A 13,929-nucleotide genomic window follows, 5' to 3' on the forward strand; every position below is an offset into this window, starting at 1 on the left:
TTTAGATTAAAAGGAAGCTCCAGCTTTGAACCTCTCATGATTTGAATCTCATATATTATTATCTGCAGGGAGTAAGATACCTTTTCACTCTGCTACTAAAGGAGACCAAATAACAGCTGTATTGAGGGCTACAGAGATTTAACTGAGAACACGCCCTTAACAGTCTAGGACAATCTGAGCACTAACTGTACACTCCTCTAAATGGTTGGATCATATTTTAAGGTCAAGGAAAACATAAAGCTGAGCACATGATTCAATCTAGTACTTTCCATTCTGGCACTTGGAGGAGAAAGGAGGGAACATATCGGTGTCCTTTGCCACCAGAAATGTCCCTCTGCTGTGATGAAATGGGACTTGTCAGGGTTTAAAAACAGAACACCGTCAGGGCCATGGCACCACATCTTGGCAAGAAATGCTTTGCATAGTTTCCACCGTCACAGGCTCTCCTTCCCACTCACACCCTGCTTCTATTTAAATCCCAGGCACCTCTCTCAACCACATTCCCCTTTAGCTGGTGCCCAGGCTGTCAGCAGAGAAGAAACAGGTAGCATGGCTCCAGGAGAAAGGGAAAGGGAGGCGGGGCCGGCCAAGAGTGCCCTCCGGAAGGTCCGCACAGCAACCCTGGTTATCAATTTGGCCCGAGGTTGGCAGCAGTGGGCGAATGAGAACAGTACCAAACAGGCCCAGGAGCCTGCAGGCTGGCTGCCGGGAGCAACTCATGATCTACCTAACACCCCTAAAGAAGCCGGTCCTTACCAGCATGCCCCCAAAACTCTGTCTCCAAAGCCAGATCGAGACGGAGAGGAACAACACTCAGAAGAAGCCACCGAGGTCTCCCACATTAAAAGGAAAGAGGTGACCAGAACGGTTGTCAGCAAGGCTTATGAGAGGGGAGGAGATGTGAACTACCTGAGCCACAGGTATGAGAATGATGGCGGCGTGTCTGAAGCTATTCAGCCAGAGAATGACATTGACAGAATCCTTCTTAGTCACGACTCGCCAAAACGGAGAAGAAAATGCACCAACCTGGTATCTGAGCTGACCAAAGGCTGGAAAGTGATGGAACAGGAAGAGCCCACGTGGAAGAGTGACAGCATAGACACAGAGGACAGTGGCTACGGAGGGGATATGGAGGAGAGGCCTGAGCAAGATGCAGCGCCTGTGGCTCCTGCCAGGATAAAACGCCCCTTGCTCTCCCAGTAAGTGAATGCATCCTTCTACTCTTTATGCCTCAATCACAAGGAGTTCCAACTAATACTAAAAGTATAGAGGGCAGACAATAAATTGCCAGTTAGAGTGGGTTCTTTTGGGTAGCACATCCCTGACCTGAAAGAACAGTGCTAACTTCGGCTGTGGCTCTTCTGGTCCAGGCCATCAGTGATTTACCTACAAGTGGGACTTGCTGTCAGCACTCTTCTCAGGCTTCCTGAATTAGACTTGTACACGGACCACCTTCTTGGTGTAGTAGAAATGCATATAAGCTTAGAAAAGGAGACACCAAGACACTAAGACACACCCAAGTCACGTGAACACTGAGGCAGCTGGAAAGGTTGAACTAGAGCTTGTTTTATAATCTCCATGCTACTCGAATTCCCTTAGCATAAAGCAAGTGTCAGTTTGATTGATCTTGGTAACCTCCAAAGTGCAGGGTTTAAGGGGCTTTAAAACAAAAAACAAAAAAAAATGGCCTTTTACTTTTCTGTGTGTGTGTGCACATGTGTGTATGCACTTGTGCATGCAGGTGGGCATTCTGTCATTCACCTCTCATATACAAGACAAGTATTTCACTAAACCTGAGGTTTGCCATTTTGCCTCACCTGGCTAACCAGGATGTCTGTCTGCTTTTCAGTGCTGGGCTTCTATAAACGTTGGCCATATTTTTATTTTTATTTTTATTTTTATGTGGGGTCTGGGGATTCAACCTCAGGTCCTCATGTTGGCATTGCAAGAACTCTTAACTATCTCTCCAACCTAGCTTGATAATTACTCCCACTCTCTTCCCCCCATTCCAATGAAAAGAATGCTTTCCTTGGACTTGGGAATAGTTACCAATTTGTAAAAAGAAGCCTGGGTCTCAAGCTTGTTAGAAAGGAGAACAAAGGTCATAATTGTTGTTCAGCAATGATGGTGCTACAATTTAGATAGTAGTCTTGACATGTGACACCCCCCCCCCCCCCACACACACACATTGATTAGTTAAATTAGTGACAGTCCCTGGGCAGTGCCAATGCCCAGCATTTCTGTGCATAGTGGAATGAGGAGCTGGGGTTCTTTAGCCACAAAGACAACTGGGCACTGACTGTGGGGGCCACAACCATCTCCCTTCATACCCATCCCAAACATGTACTGGGAAATTCCTTCTTAAGACCCCTTGACCCACTGAAGCTGCCATTCAGGTGAAGGACATTCTCTAGAGACTGCTCAAGCTTAAGAAATTGCAATAAACTTGTACTGTGAATAGTTCTGTATGGGGATCTCCCCAGTTAACCTTGCTGCATGTTTATCTCCCTCTGGCTAAGAAAAAAAAAAGAAAACCAACCAATCAACCAAAAACCCTCATTCCCTTCCCATTCTAGCCTAACAGCGAGAGGACTTAAGAGGATTGTCTGAACATGGGAATTAATGAAATTCCGCCATCTGGTGGATGTTATTTCCTTGAACATAACTTTCGAGGGTGCATCTAAACCGTATATAGGTTTGGTGTCTGTGCTTGATGGGCTGTTTGTGTGTGTGGGCTGCTTGTGTGTCTTCCTTACAGCAAACACTTGCGCCCTGGCACTGGGATGACATAAACTCAGGCTATTCTGATAGGACAGAGCTCATAACCCCAGGGACAGAGACTGAAATGCGTTAGAAGCAGCTAAGCAGTTACTGTGTGATTCACTGAGCCCTTTGTCTCCTGAGCCCATTTGTCATGGAGAATTTAGAAGTCTGTACCTTGACAGATAAGCCTGGCCCACTCTCGGGCTTCGAACAGTGACTTATGAGTGCTCATAGGGCCCTGTCATGCCACCCATGGAGACAGTGCAAGAACTTCTCATTACACCTTCAAGTCCAAAGCTTCCAGATGTGAGGCTACTTAACGCTCTGGAGATGAAGTGGGGTGCTTTGTGAAGATGGACTCCTTCCTCTGTTTTAGAGGAAGCAGTATTTTTAAAAGTTGCATCCTGATGGCTTAACTTGGCTTCAAAGTCCAGTCTTAGCCTACTGCTTACAGTTCTGTGTCTTTAGGGCACTCCTTTGTCTTCCTGGCTTCAGTTTCTTCATCTACACAGCTGAAATATCCATTTTAAAGATTGTGGAGAATAATAAGTATATAGAAAAATGCCAGCCAAATAGTGTTCAATAAGTGTTTTTGGTCTTCTACTTGTGCAACCCATTACTTTAAAAATGTGTGTTCATCATTGACTCTAGTGTAAACAGGCTTTCATAAAAACAAACAGACAAAATCTAAATAAATATGGAATTCTATGTAGAACTACTCCAATCTGTATAGCAGGTACCAAAATGCATGTTTGGGAAATAGCTCTTATCAGAAACCCTCTAAGAACTGATTCTAGTTCAAGAATGTTTGACATGCAACGTTTTAGTAGATGGCCTCACACTCTATGTAAGGAAGGTTTTGTGTTTTGTTTTTTAAAGCTTGAGTTTAATATCGTTAGTGGCTAATCCATCATTGTTATTTGATAAAGTTGTGACATATACCACTACAGAGACTGCACATGGGAAGTACACTGGGTCCCGCACTTGCTTCATGCATTCACTTTGCTTCTCCACTTCTCTCCTCTAGGGCAAACAGGTACTCAGAGACACTCAACTGTAAGGCCCATCGGAAATACAGCCAAGTGGACAACTTGAAAGGGAGGTGGCAGCAGTGGGCCGATGAACACGTCCAGTCCCAGAAGCTCAATCCCTTCAGTGACGAATTTGACTATGACCTAGCCATGTCCACTCGGCTCCACAAGGGAGACGAGGGCTATGGCCGCCCCAAAGAGGGAAGCAAGACAGCTGAAAGGGCCAAGCGAGCGGAAGAACACATCTACCGGGAAATTATGGAACTGTGCTTTGTTATCCGCACAATGGCTCGCCACAGACGAGATGGCAAGATCCAGGTTACTTTCGGAGAACTCTTTGATCGGTATGTTCGCATTTCTGATAAAGTCGTGGGCATCCTCATGCGTGCCAGGAAACACGGACTGGTGCACTTTGAAGGAGAGATGCTATGGCAAGGCCGAGACGACCATGTTGTGATTACTCTCCTTGAGTAAGCCCGCAACAAATCCACTCACCGCTGTTAAATAGTAATGTGTTACAAGCTCCAAGGCAAGCTGCTCTGCAATGTTATCAATATTAAATGATTTTATATAAATGGCTTTTGGTACTGTTTCTATGAAGTTACTATGTGAAGATTTTGACGAAGACACTCAACTTTTTGGAAGAATGTATTAAGACTATAATACATAGTATATTGATATTTGGAATTCCACTTACCTTTTTAAGCAAAAATTTCTGGCCTTCATTGATAAAATTATTATAAATTGAAAAGTACACAGTACAGGTAAGAAAACTGACCTGAGATAAAGTAGGACAACATCGCAATGTAAGTAATATTTTAGGGGAAAAAAATTCCATTAAGCTGAATAAAATTGGAAGTTTGACTTAAAAAAAATCCTCACCAGCCCAGAATGACCTCCAACTCTATTTAACAAAGGATGACTTCAAACCCTTATGTCAGCTCTTCCTCGGTAGTGCTGGGGCCGCAGGCTTATACGCAATCATTTTCACTTTGTTAAAGTGGCAGGGCTCATGCCTGCCCAGGAAGTACTCCATTTCTGAGAATATTCTCCACTCTTTTGGAAAAAAAAAAAAATCACAGCACCTTTGGTGGGTAAACAAAGTTAGAATTCAAGATGTTGAAGCTCCTCTGTGTGGTTTGATTACAGCCAGGTTCCTTTAATCAGCTTTCCTCATTCGGATGTGAACAAGTCCTGCAAAAACAAATGCTATCAGGGGCCTCATGACCCACAAAGACGGTACACACCAGGGCAGTGGGACACTGGTGGGAGGGTCAGACTTGTCTTTGTGGAGTTCATGAGCAGGTTTGATTTTTGGTGAAAGTCTTACTGGACAATGCTGTTTACATTATGCTAATAAATGAACAAGAAATACAGAAACTCTGTGAAGTGAATATTCAATGGAGAAAAAGCTCATAGAATCATTTAATTTAAAACCTGGGACATATTTCTTTCCTGTTCTAATAAAGAAAATGTCATAAAACAAAAAAAGTAACCAAAACAAACAAACACAGTATCAGTTCTTCTGATACTGGTAAAGAAAAAAGCTAATTTAATACAAGGAAGTTGACACTTACCTGCCTGTGACTAACTTTTTCCTTAATGTGTATTATAACTCTAAAGCCAAATGAATATGAGGCTACAATTTTTTACTGTATTGGAAAAAGCTAAAATTAAAATGGTTATAATACTTTGTATAATATATATAATACTTTGTATTATAATAAAAGTACTATAACAAATACAAAAAAGTCAAATTATTATATCTCAAAATAATGGGAACCTATAATTGTTACATGTCAGAAATAATACAAATTACTAGAAATTGTCAATAATGATTGCTTCAAACTGAAAATTCCAACATATTTAAGGAGAAATACATGATTTTGTTGCCATACTAGTCTGAGTCACTAGTCCTGACTCATTCTTTGTGGGATTTCTTATGTATACACACGCACACGTGTTGTCACAGAGAGAAGCATGTCAGAACTGAAGGAAACCAGCAGAGTGGAAGCTGTGACAGTTTTTGCTGTTTTTGTATTATTTTTAGATTAGATTCCCAAAATACTCTGTGTGTGTTAGAAATAAAACAAATTCAGACTTGAACTTGGGATACTCCCAGTAGCCACATTTTAACTAATGCTCCACCAGTTCCTGCCTCCTCATCTCTGCACACAAAGATTGTGCAGGTTCTGGCATAAGATTATTCAAAGTTCAGCTTGTTTGAACTTAAGAATACACTGAAAACCTTTTCCATATTGTGTGGCAAAGTGAGAGCACATCCATTCTCAGCTTGTTTCTGGGCTTTAACTTTCAAATGTCAGTTCCTTTCCTGATTGATATCAACATTTCTCCCGGTACAGGAGTAATGCCATGTAAGCTAGAATTCTGAGTGAGGACTCTAAGGTCAGTATAACCCTTCTCAGAGGGAACACTATGGCATGTCTTAGCAGGCAGCTTGCAGTGGTTGCCATAGCTCTCTAATAACACAATGAGTGGTTAATGCTTTGTAGAATTTTTTTCTTATATTCTTCTACTTTACAGTGCTTACTATCGAATTTGTAAGACCACTAGTTAGTCCTATAATTTTTCCTCACTTCAAATCCAAAACTATCCTCTCCCCGAAGGACAAGGAAATTTGTACTTAAAAACATTTTGACCAAAAAGAAAACATGAGAAAGCTCAGGAAACAAACCAATGAAGAGACCTGTTTTAGTCACAAGGTATATAAAATGAATGTATTTTATCATGAATAGATCTAAATTCCTAGTGGCATTCACTTGCTCTCCCAAGCCTCAAGCTTTCCCTTATTCTTCACTCCTCCCTCTATGGCTCTTTACGCCTTCCTTCTCAGTGGCTGCGAGTTGCTGCCTCCCTGATTCATCCCCTCTTCACTCTGCTCACAACTGGAGAAGAGAACATCTGAGCTGTGGGTCCCTTGTCTTCCCATACTGTGTAGTAAAATAACATCACACCCATAAATACTTCATATTTTTTTCCCTTTTCCTTTGAAATACCAGTTGCTGTCTTATTTATCAACAGAAAATACGTGAAATTACCAGAGCCATTTTCATGGTACAGTTATAACTCTATGTGAGCTAGAATTCTCTTACACCCATTCCACTCAGTCATTTTGAGTCATTGTAAGACAAAGCATGCAGCCCATGCTGAAGTGGTCCCTTAGCATGGTGTCCCCATTTTATTCTTCGTACCCTGGGCACTTCTTAGTGCAAAGCTGGTTTAAGTGCAATGTGTTAAGTTTACTTAAGTTATAGGCTGCCCTAACCTATTTTGAGTTTTCAAAGCATTTTCATTATGTTCCACTGCCTTGTGCTCAGATAGAGGGGAGATTCCAGTATCTGATCAGATTACATTGTACTTACTTGTTTGGGTGTAATTTCTATTCCCTAAATAACTCTTGCAGGTAAAATTTAAGCAATATAAAATATATATGCATACAAAATAGGTTATAAATAGGTTGGTATAAATGTTCATCAAGATGTTTTGAGGATAAGGGGATTAAGAAATACTGAAATCAATGTTCTATAGGAATGACAAGAAGTTGAGTGCGGAGAAGAGCAAACATCTTACCAGAGTATACTACCTTTTAGGAGCTTATAAATAGGTTGTGTCTCGCCGCCATTGGGCACATATAAAGGAATTAAGTTTGCTGGTCAAAGGACAAGTCCATGCTTGGCTTTAGTTGATATCGCCAAGTGTCCAAGCTCACATTCACATTCTTTTTGAAATGGCTATTATTGGTTATTTTAAGTTTCCTGAGAATTGCCAGTTACTTCTATAACTTTTCCTTGTTCATGGAAAGATTGTTCTGCCCCACCACCTCCCTTACTAGTTCAAAACTTGTAAGGCTTGAACACTCTGGTCTCAAAAAGAAACTACCTAAGCCTACTGTTAGTTTTTATTTAAATACCAAGAATTACTACTTGGGCCTGGAATAGTTTGTATGGTTTTAGTTTGTTTGTTAGGGTGGGTATCTCTCTCTCTCTCTCTCTCTCTCTCTCTCTCTCTCTCTCTCTATCTCTATCTCTATCTCTCTTTCTATCTGCCTACCCACCCACCCACCCACCCACCCACCCACCTACCTACCTATCTCTTCTTTTACCAGCCTTAAATGGTTTCCAAAACATTTCTCTATTTCACACACAAACAAGTTTATTAATACAAAGATATTCACAAATATCCTTTTGCCATCTGTTAATGAAACCTGTAGTCATTTTATTAGTTATTTTTGTTTTTTGTTAATTTTTTTCTAGCAAGTAAAAACTGATTATTCTCAGATTATGTTTTTCATCCTTTTAAAATTGTATTGACTTCTGCTATTTTATATGTATTTTTTGTCACACCTGCTTTAGGTACAATTTCTTTTTCTTTTAACTTGAGAGGGAAGCTCAGAGCCTTTTCGTATGCTGGTCAATATTATATGATAAAAAAGTAAAAGGATCTATTTCAAGAACCCTATTTTAAATCAGGTCTAAAATCTCCAGGGGCACTGCATCAACAGGAATATAATCTTATTCATTTAAAGCCTTAGTATTTTGAAGCAGAACATTAAATGTTTTCCTCATACCATGCTAGGGAGTAGGGTCTGAGCAGTCATCATCTACATGTTCAGGATCTCCTATTGGTACACTGCAAGATAACAACACATGTGAGTTCTTAAGTCAAAACCCTAAGGCTGTCCGAGATATTGCCCATATTCTGGGCATTTCATATAAACATATATACACACATATACAAATTACACACACACACACACACAAACACACACACACACAAACACACACACACACACAAAATGTATTTTGGTCATAGCTATCTTTAAATGCTGATACCCAGTTGGTACCCAGATCTTGTCAAGCCCAATTCTTAAACCTCTTTTACACTTTTCATTTTTTATTCTTTAATTTTTTTCTTATTGAGGCTTCTGTCCATGTTATTCCTTTACTCAAATATTCTCAAATGCTCCATGAGATTAAACAATGAGAAACTGCTTGGTGCTGGACATGGGGCTCTTCAGGATCCTGGGATGTCTGTTATGTACTCTCTACCCTCCCCTAGCAGCTCAAACTCCTCAAACCCTTGCAATTTCTGCTGGGACATGTTTCTCCCAACATTTTAAACAGCAGAGCTTCCTCTAACTGAATTCAAATCTCTTACTTCCTGTTGCAGGACACATGTCAGGGTTGTAGTAGGCTTATTACCAGTTCTTCGATATGGAAATGACTTGCTTATTGAATAAATCCAAACTCATTTGCATTTATGCATTTAATTTTATTTGGTATACATCTCTATGACGTTTTTGTAGTTGGAATCCATTACAGGATGTTTAAAGTTTTGTGATTTAGTCACCTCCACAAAGACAATAATACTGCTGTGGAAGACTAATAGGAAGGGTACATTTATTTACAGTTCCTTATATTATATTATAAACCTCTAACCTAGACACTATTACCTAACTTGTAATGAGAGCTTTACACAGACGAGGAAACGATGCCGTTTCTATTCATCTTTAGCAACAGCGTGTCATAGAACACCAGAGATTCTGATTAATAGTATGTTTTCTTTAGATAATTATCTAAACTGTTCCCAAAAGAACTAGGTATTTTTAAGAGTTATATAACTAAAACTACTTAAGCCAACATACTTGGCTGGTAATTTCATCTTCAGAATAATTTAAAGTGCTATAAGCAACCTGGCAGTCAACACTTTCTATAAGAACAAAACTATCTTTAGACATCAATTTACAAGATATACAACATTTGTGTGGAACAGCTGAATTTTCAGCACAAGGTCACTGTCACGTATAACAGCAGGATTTATTTTTTTTGCATAACATGAAGCTCTGAATTTTAACTGACGAATTGTTGCCACATGGCTTATTGTTGGTTTCCTACAAGAAAGAATACAATTGCTAGTTTATTCTACCTTTTCGTTTTTGAGGCCACTTGACAGTAAGCTTGCACATTCACCAAGTCTACTGAGTTACAGTGTTGTCTACGACAGTCACTGCCCTTTTCTAAGAGCAGATGCTAATGGTAACTAGTAACATATACCACTGAGAAAAAAACACGGTTTTATTTCAAAACAATTTTTTTTTCCTTTTGAGAAGAAACAAAACAAAATGAAACAAAAATGTCCTGGGGAAGTTGGTATGCAACAAGGCTGAACAAGAGAACTGTAAAACAGTGTATCTGACACAATGTTGAAGAAATATGCACGTTTTAGTTTTGTACTTATGATAATGCCCTATTAAGCTACAAATATGTAAATAGTATTACTTGCTTAATATATTAAATCCAATAGAATCATTGAATTCCCATTCTCCTCTGTCAATTCTCCTCTATCTGAAAATTCAGTGATGAAAACATGCGCCCAAACCTGCAGACTGTGTGTGCTGTGTGGTCTATGCCAATCAGACTGCCCCTCCAATTTCATTCTTAAAATGAAATAGAGAATGTTTACAAAATGAATAAAGAGAATGCTGTAGTGAGTTAGAACTAGAAGAGGTCTATGAGGCATGTATTATTTTGGCATGTGGTTTCTTATTTAGAACTAAATGTAAGTAGGCCCAAATGTCACCTGTGCCAACTCCACCAGATACAAAAGTATCTAGGCTCCATTTCCTCAATGCCCCGAGTACACTGCTCTATAAAAAGAATCAATACAGATTAAAAACAAGTTGAACAGAGCACCATCCAGTTAGGACTGAAATGACGTAAAATGAAAAGGTGGCGGCCTCTGTGATCCAAATGCTGCACTGTGCTGACAAATTCTACCCGCTGTTACACTACTGGATCCCAGGCCATGGTGTAAACAAAAGAACTCTGGGACAGAAACAGGATTGGAAAAATAAACTCCAAAATTATAGTTGCAGTAAATGGCCAAACAGACTGACTTTAAAGCACGAGTGACATATTAATTGTATTGCTTCTTGAACATTCCAAACGATGCGTTTGTCCATTCAGGTTTGGGCCGATGTCCTGCTACAACCAAGAGCACTGTGTTTATTCAAAAGCCCAGATTTCAATGTCTTGGATAAAGAAATCTTCCTTCTTAGAAAGTGTATGATTCCCAAACGTTTTACAGGAATGGCTTCTTCCATGGTAGAGATCTCCATCAAGCCAAAGAGCAAATTCCCCTCTGCAATACATCAAAACAACAATTATCAACATTCATGCCTTAATTATAAAGTAACTAAGTGGGTTTTTCAATGTCCACTAGCTCCAGGCCATAAACTTCTCTAAACCTTCCCCTATTCCTTTTCTTTGTGGGACTGGCACAAGATTTTTGTTTTTCTTTCCATTATAAAATCATTTATTACTCAAATTAAGAACACTAAAACTGTTTTCATATTGTAATTACTTTTTGGCACTTGGTGTATTTCTCTACTATTATATTATTTTCCTTCTCTCAGGGCAATGCTCTACCACTGATCCCCAAGTCACTCTTTGTTGTACAGTTTTAGGGTTTTTTAATTTGGTTTTCTTACAGGTGTTAAAAGTCATCTGTGATAAAATGAGGGTTAATGATAAAGGTAGGACAACAACCCTGAGTTACCCTAGATGCTTAGGAAGAAACAGTTTGCTGTTAAAAACAGTACCAGGACAAGCAACCAGAGTGTCTGCTCAGATACTTCTTTAACAGTGAGAAAACAATGCTGGCTTTTTGTTTGTTTGTTTGTTTTGTTTTTGTAGCAAGGCATGGACAAGACTTTAAACAGATAAAGAGACATGGTCCTGGGATCCTTCATCAAGCAGTAGGAGCAAGACAGAAGCCAGGTGTGATAGGGCTTAAAGGACCTCAGTGGAATAGACTTCAGGGTCATCTCGCTCTTAACTGCTGATGTTTCTCTTCAGCTTCCAAGTGAATGTTAAAGTGGGAAGGACTACAGTTATCTGTGGATATAAGGACAAACATTTAAAATGTAGTAGGGGATTATGCCAGGTTAGTAAAATAGTGATTATAGGGTTTTTTTTTCCAAGACCCCTGACTTGACTAGCCCCGGGATGTTGGCTAGGTTTCCAGTACCAGGTGTGGTTTCCCTCTAAGTCCAATTAGAGAGATGTTGGTTTCTACCCAGGTACATGCCTGTATTGCGCCTCCGGCAATAATTGTGGAAGAGAGTGTGAAAAGAATGTAAGAGCCAGAAGATCAGGGAGTTTTCAGTAGACTACATCTCCTAGGATTGTCAGGAGCTACACTCTTTAGTCTCGCTCACATGACTCCCTAAACATGAACCAAACCAAGGACAACATTAGACATGCCAAAGTGGGCAAAACCCACCAGGCTTCAATCCTACACAAAGAATTATAGGCAACTAAGGAATGTTGACTGGGAAGAGCAGCATACCAAATTGGTTATCCTATACTATACAATCAGCCCTGCACATATACATATAAGAAACAATATATAGACGGAGCATTTAGCATTTAGGGATATGCACATATGTATATGCATACATGTCTACAGCATGCACATCAATTAATGAAGAGAGATCACAAATCTGAAAAAGAACGAGAAGGGATACATTGGAAGGTTTGGGCAGAGGAAATAGAAGAGAAAAATGATACAATTCTAATCTCAAAAATAAAATATATAAAGTAACAAAAATGACATAAACCAGGAACAATCTCACTGGGAAAAATAGCCAGTATCTAATGCTCCATTTATTAATATTGGTAATAATAATTTAAAAAGACACTTAATTAAAATCTATGTATTAAGATAATTATAATCTATGTACTAATCTCTAAGTCTCTTATAAATGACATTAATTCCTCAGTAAGCTTTGTTCCCACATATGAATTTTGCTCCCCGCAACTCAAGGCAAACTCAGTTTTCTGTGGCCCTCATGAGGAGTTTCTAAAGTTTAAAAATCAGATTAAAACTGGGTTGTTCTACTTCTTCTAGGGCTGTTGGTTCCACGGTTCTCACATTTAAAGAGATCTATGGTCCTTAAATATAGTCAAGAGTTAAAGTTTTATCCTGGGTGAAATACATAGGAAATACATTGCTATACAAGCAATGCATTAAAACATGAAGACTTTCTGAAGATATAGTGGATACAAATGTAAAAAGAGTGACGGTTAACTGCTCTGCTCAGTATTGCTACAAGCAAAGCCCGCCCAGGCAGGATGATGATTATACCAGATATGAGAGGAAAAGAAAGAAATGCATCAATGAAACTATAGTTTTACTTACTGGCTGATAGACACTATACCAACAATTTAAAGAAATTTTATCTTTTCAATTTCTTTATAAGCCTCCTGCCCAAGAAGAGTCATCTCTAGTTATAGCTAGCTGGAGGGTTCTGGGGAATTAGCTCAAGGCCTCATGTAATATATGTTGCCTCCAAAGCCTGTATTAAGTCCATAACATGGTGATTCCAATTTTGCGGAAGGGTTATGATTTGAGTATATCCTCAGAGGTTTATGTATTAGTAGCTTGGTTCTCAGTGTAGTTATGCTGAGGAATTGGAAACTTATGATTTGACACATGGTAGAAAGTGATTACGTCACTAGGGACACCATATGACTCAGAGATTACCACAGTTCTTATAGGACCCAATGTACGCTAAATTCTTGGGGTTTCCCACCTTACAATGTGAGCTTGTCTGCATTTCCTCCTTTGCTATGTAGTGATGTAACAAAGGAGCCCTCACCAAAGGCAGACAGATGGCACTACTCAATACTGAACTGTCCATTTTCAAGTCTGTGAACTAAACAAACCTCTTTTCTATTTTTGTAACAATACAAAATAGACTGATAAAGGACCTTCTCCATAAAATTCTGAAATATTAAGTTCCCAAAGTTTCTAAGTTTGGACATGTATGCTCTGAACACAGGAGACTTATCGTCCTAACAAACTTGTTAGTGGTTATTTATTTTGATGAAATCATGTTACAGAAAATCTCATTATTAAATGAGATTGAATATGTTTTTTCTTTTCTTTTTTCTTTTTTTTCTTTTTTTTTTTTTGTTTTTTTTGAGACATGGTTTCTCTGTGTAGGCCTGGCTGTCCTGGAACTCACTCTGTAGACCAGTCTGGCCTCGAACTCAGAAATTCGCCTGCCTCTGCCTACCAAGTGCTGGAATTAAAGGCGTGTGCCACCACT

At 39.4% G+C, this 13,929-nt stretch overlaps 2 protein-coding genes across 9 annotated transcripts in view; one reads left to right on the forward strand and one right to left on the reverse strand.

Annotated features, from left to right (window-relative positions):
- The first annotated feature begins 510 nt into the window (after window positions 1-510).
- Window positions 511-5,459, forward strand: Abra (actin binding Rho activating protein). Its single transcript, XM_021184182.3, has 2 exons — window positions 511-1,199; window positions 3,791-5,459. Exons 1-2 carry the CDS (start codon window positions 550-552, stop codon window positions 4,266-4,268), a joined length of 1,128 nt encoding a protein of 375 aa, XP_021039841.1. The 5' UTR covers window positions 511-549; the 3' UTR covers window positions 4,269-5,459.
- A 4,167-nt stretch (window positions 5,460-9,626) lies between these two features.
- The window catches only part of Oxr1 (oxidation resistance 1), a 407,724-nt gene continuing 403,421 nt past the window's right edge, over window positions 9,627-13,929 (reverse strand). For all 8 annotated transcript variants that reach the window (XM_029469691.2, XM_029469693.2, XM_029469696.2 and 5 more), the window contains one exon: window positions 9,627-10,955. In XM_029469691.2, the coding sequence (XP_029325551.1) occupies window positions 10,820-10,955 (136 nt within the window). In that variant the 3' untranslated portion in view covers window positions 9,627-10,819. The remainder of the gene's footprint in view (window positions 10,956-13,929) is intronic.

The sequence above is a fragment of the Mus caroli genome, unplaced genomic scaffold (assembly GCF_978045245.1).
Source record: "Mus caroli unplaced genomic scaffold, Mus_caroli_1 scaffold_16, whole genome shotgun sequence".
Lineage (NCBI taxonomy): Eukaryota > Metazoa > Chordata > Mammalia > Rodentia > Muridae > Mus > Mus caroli.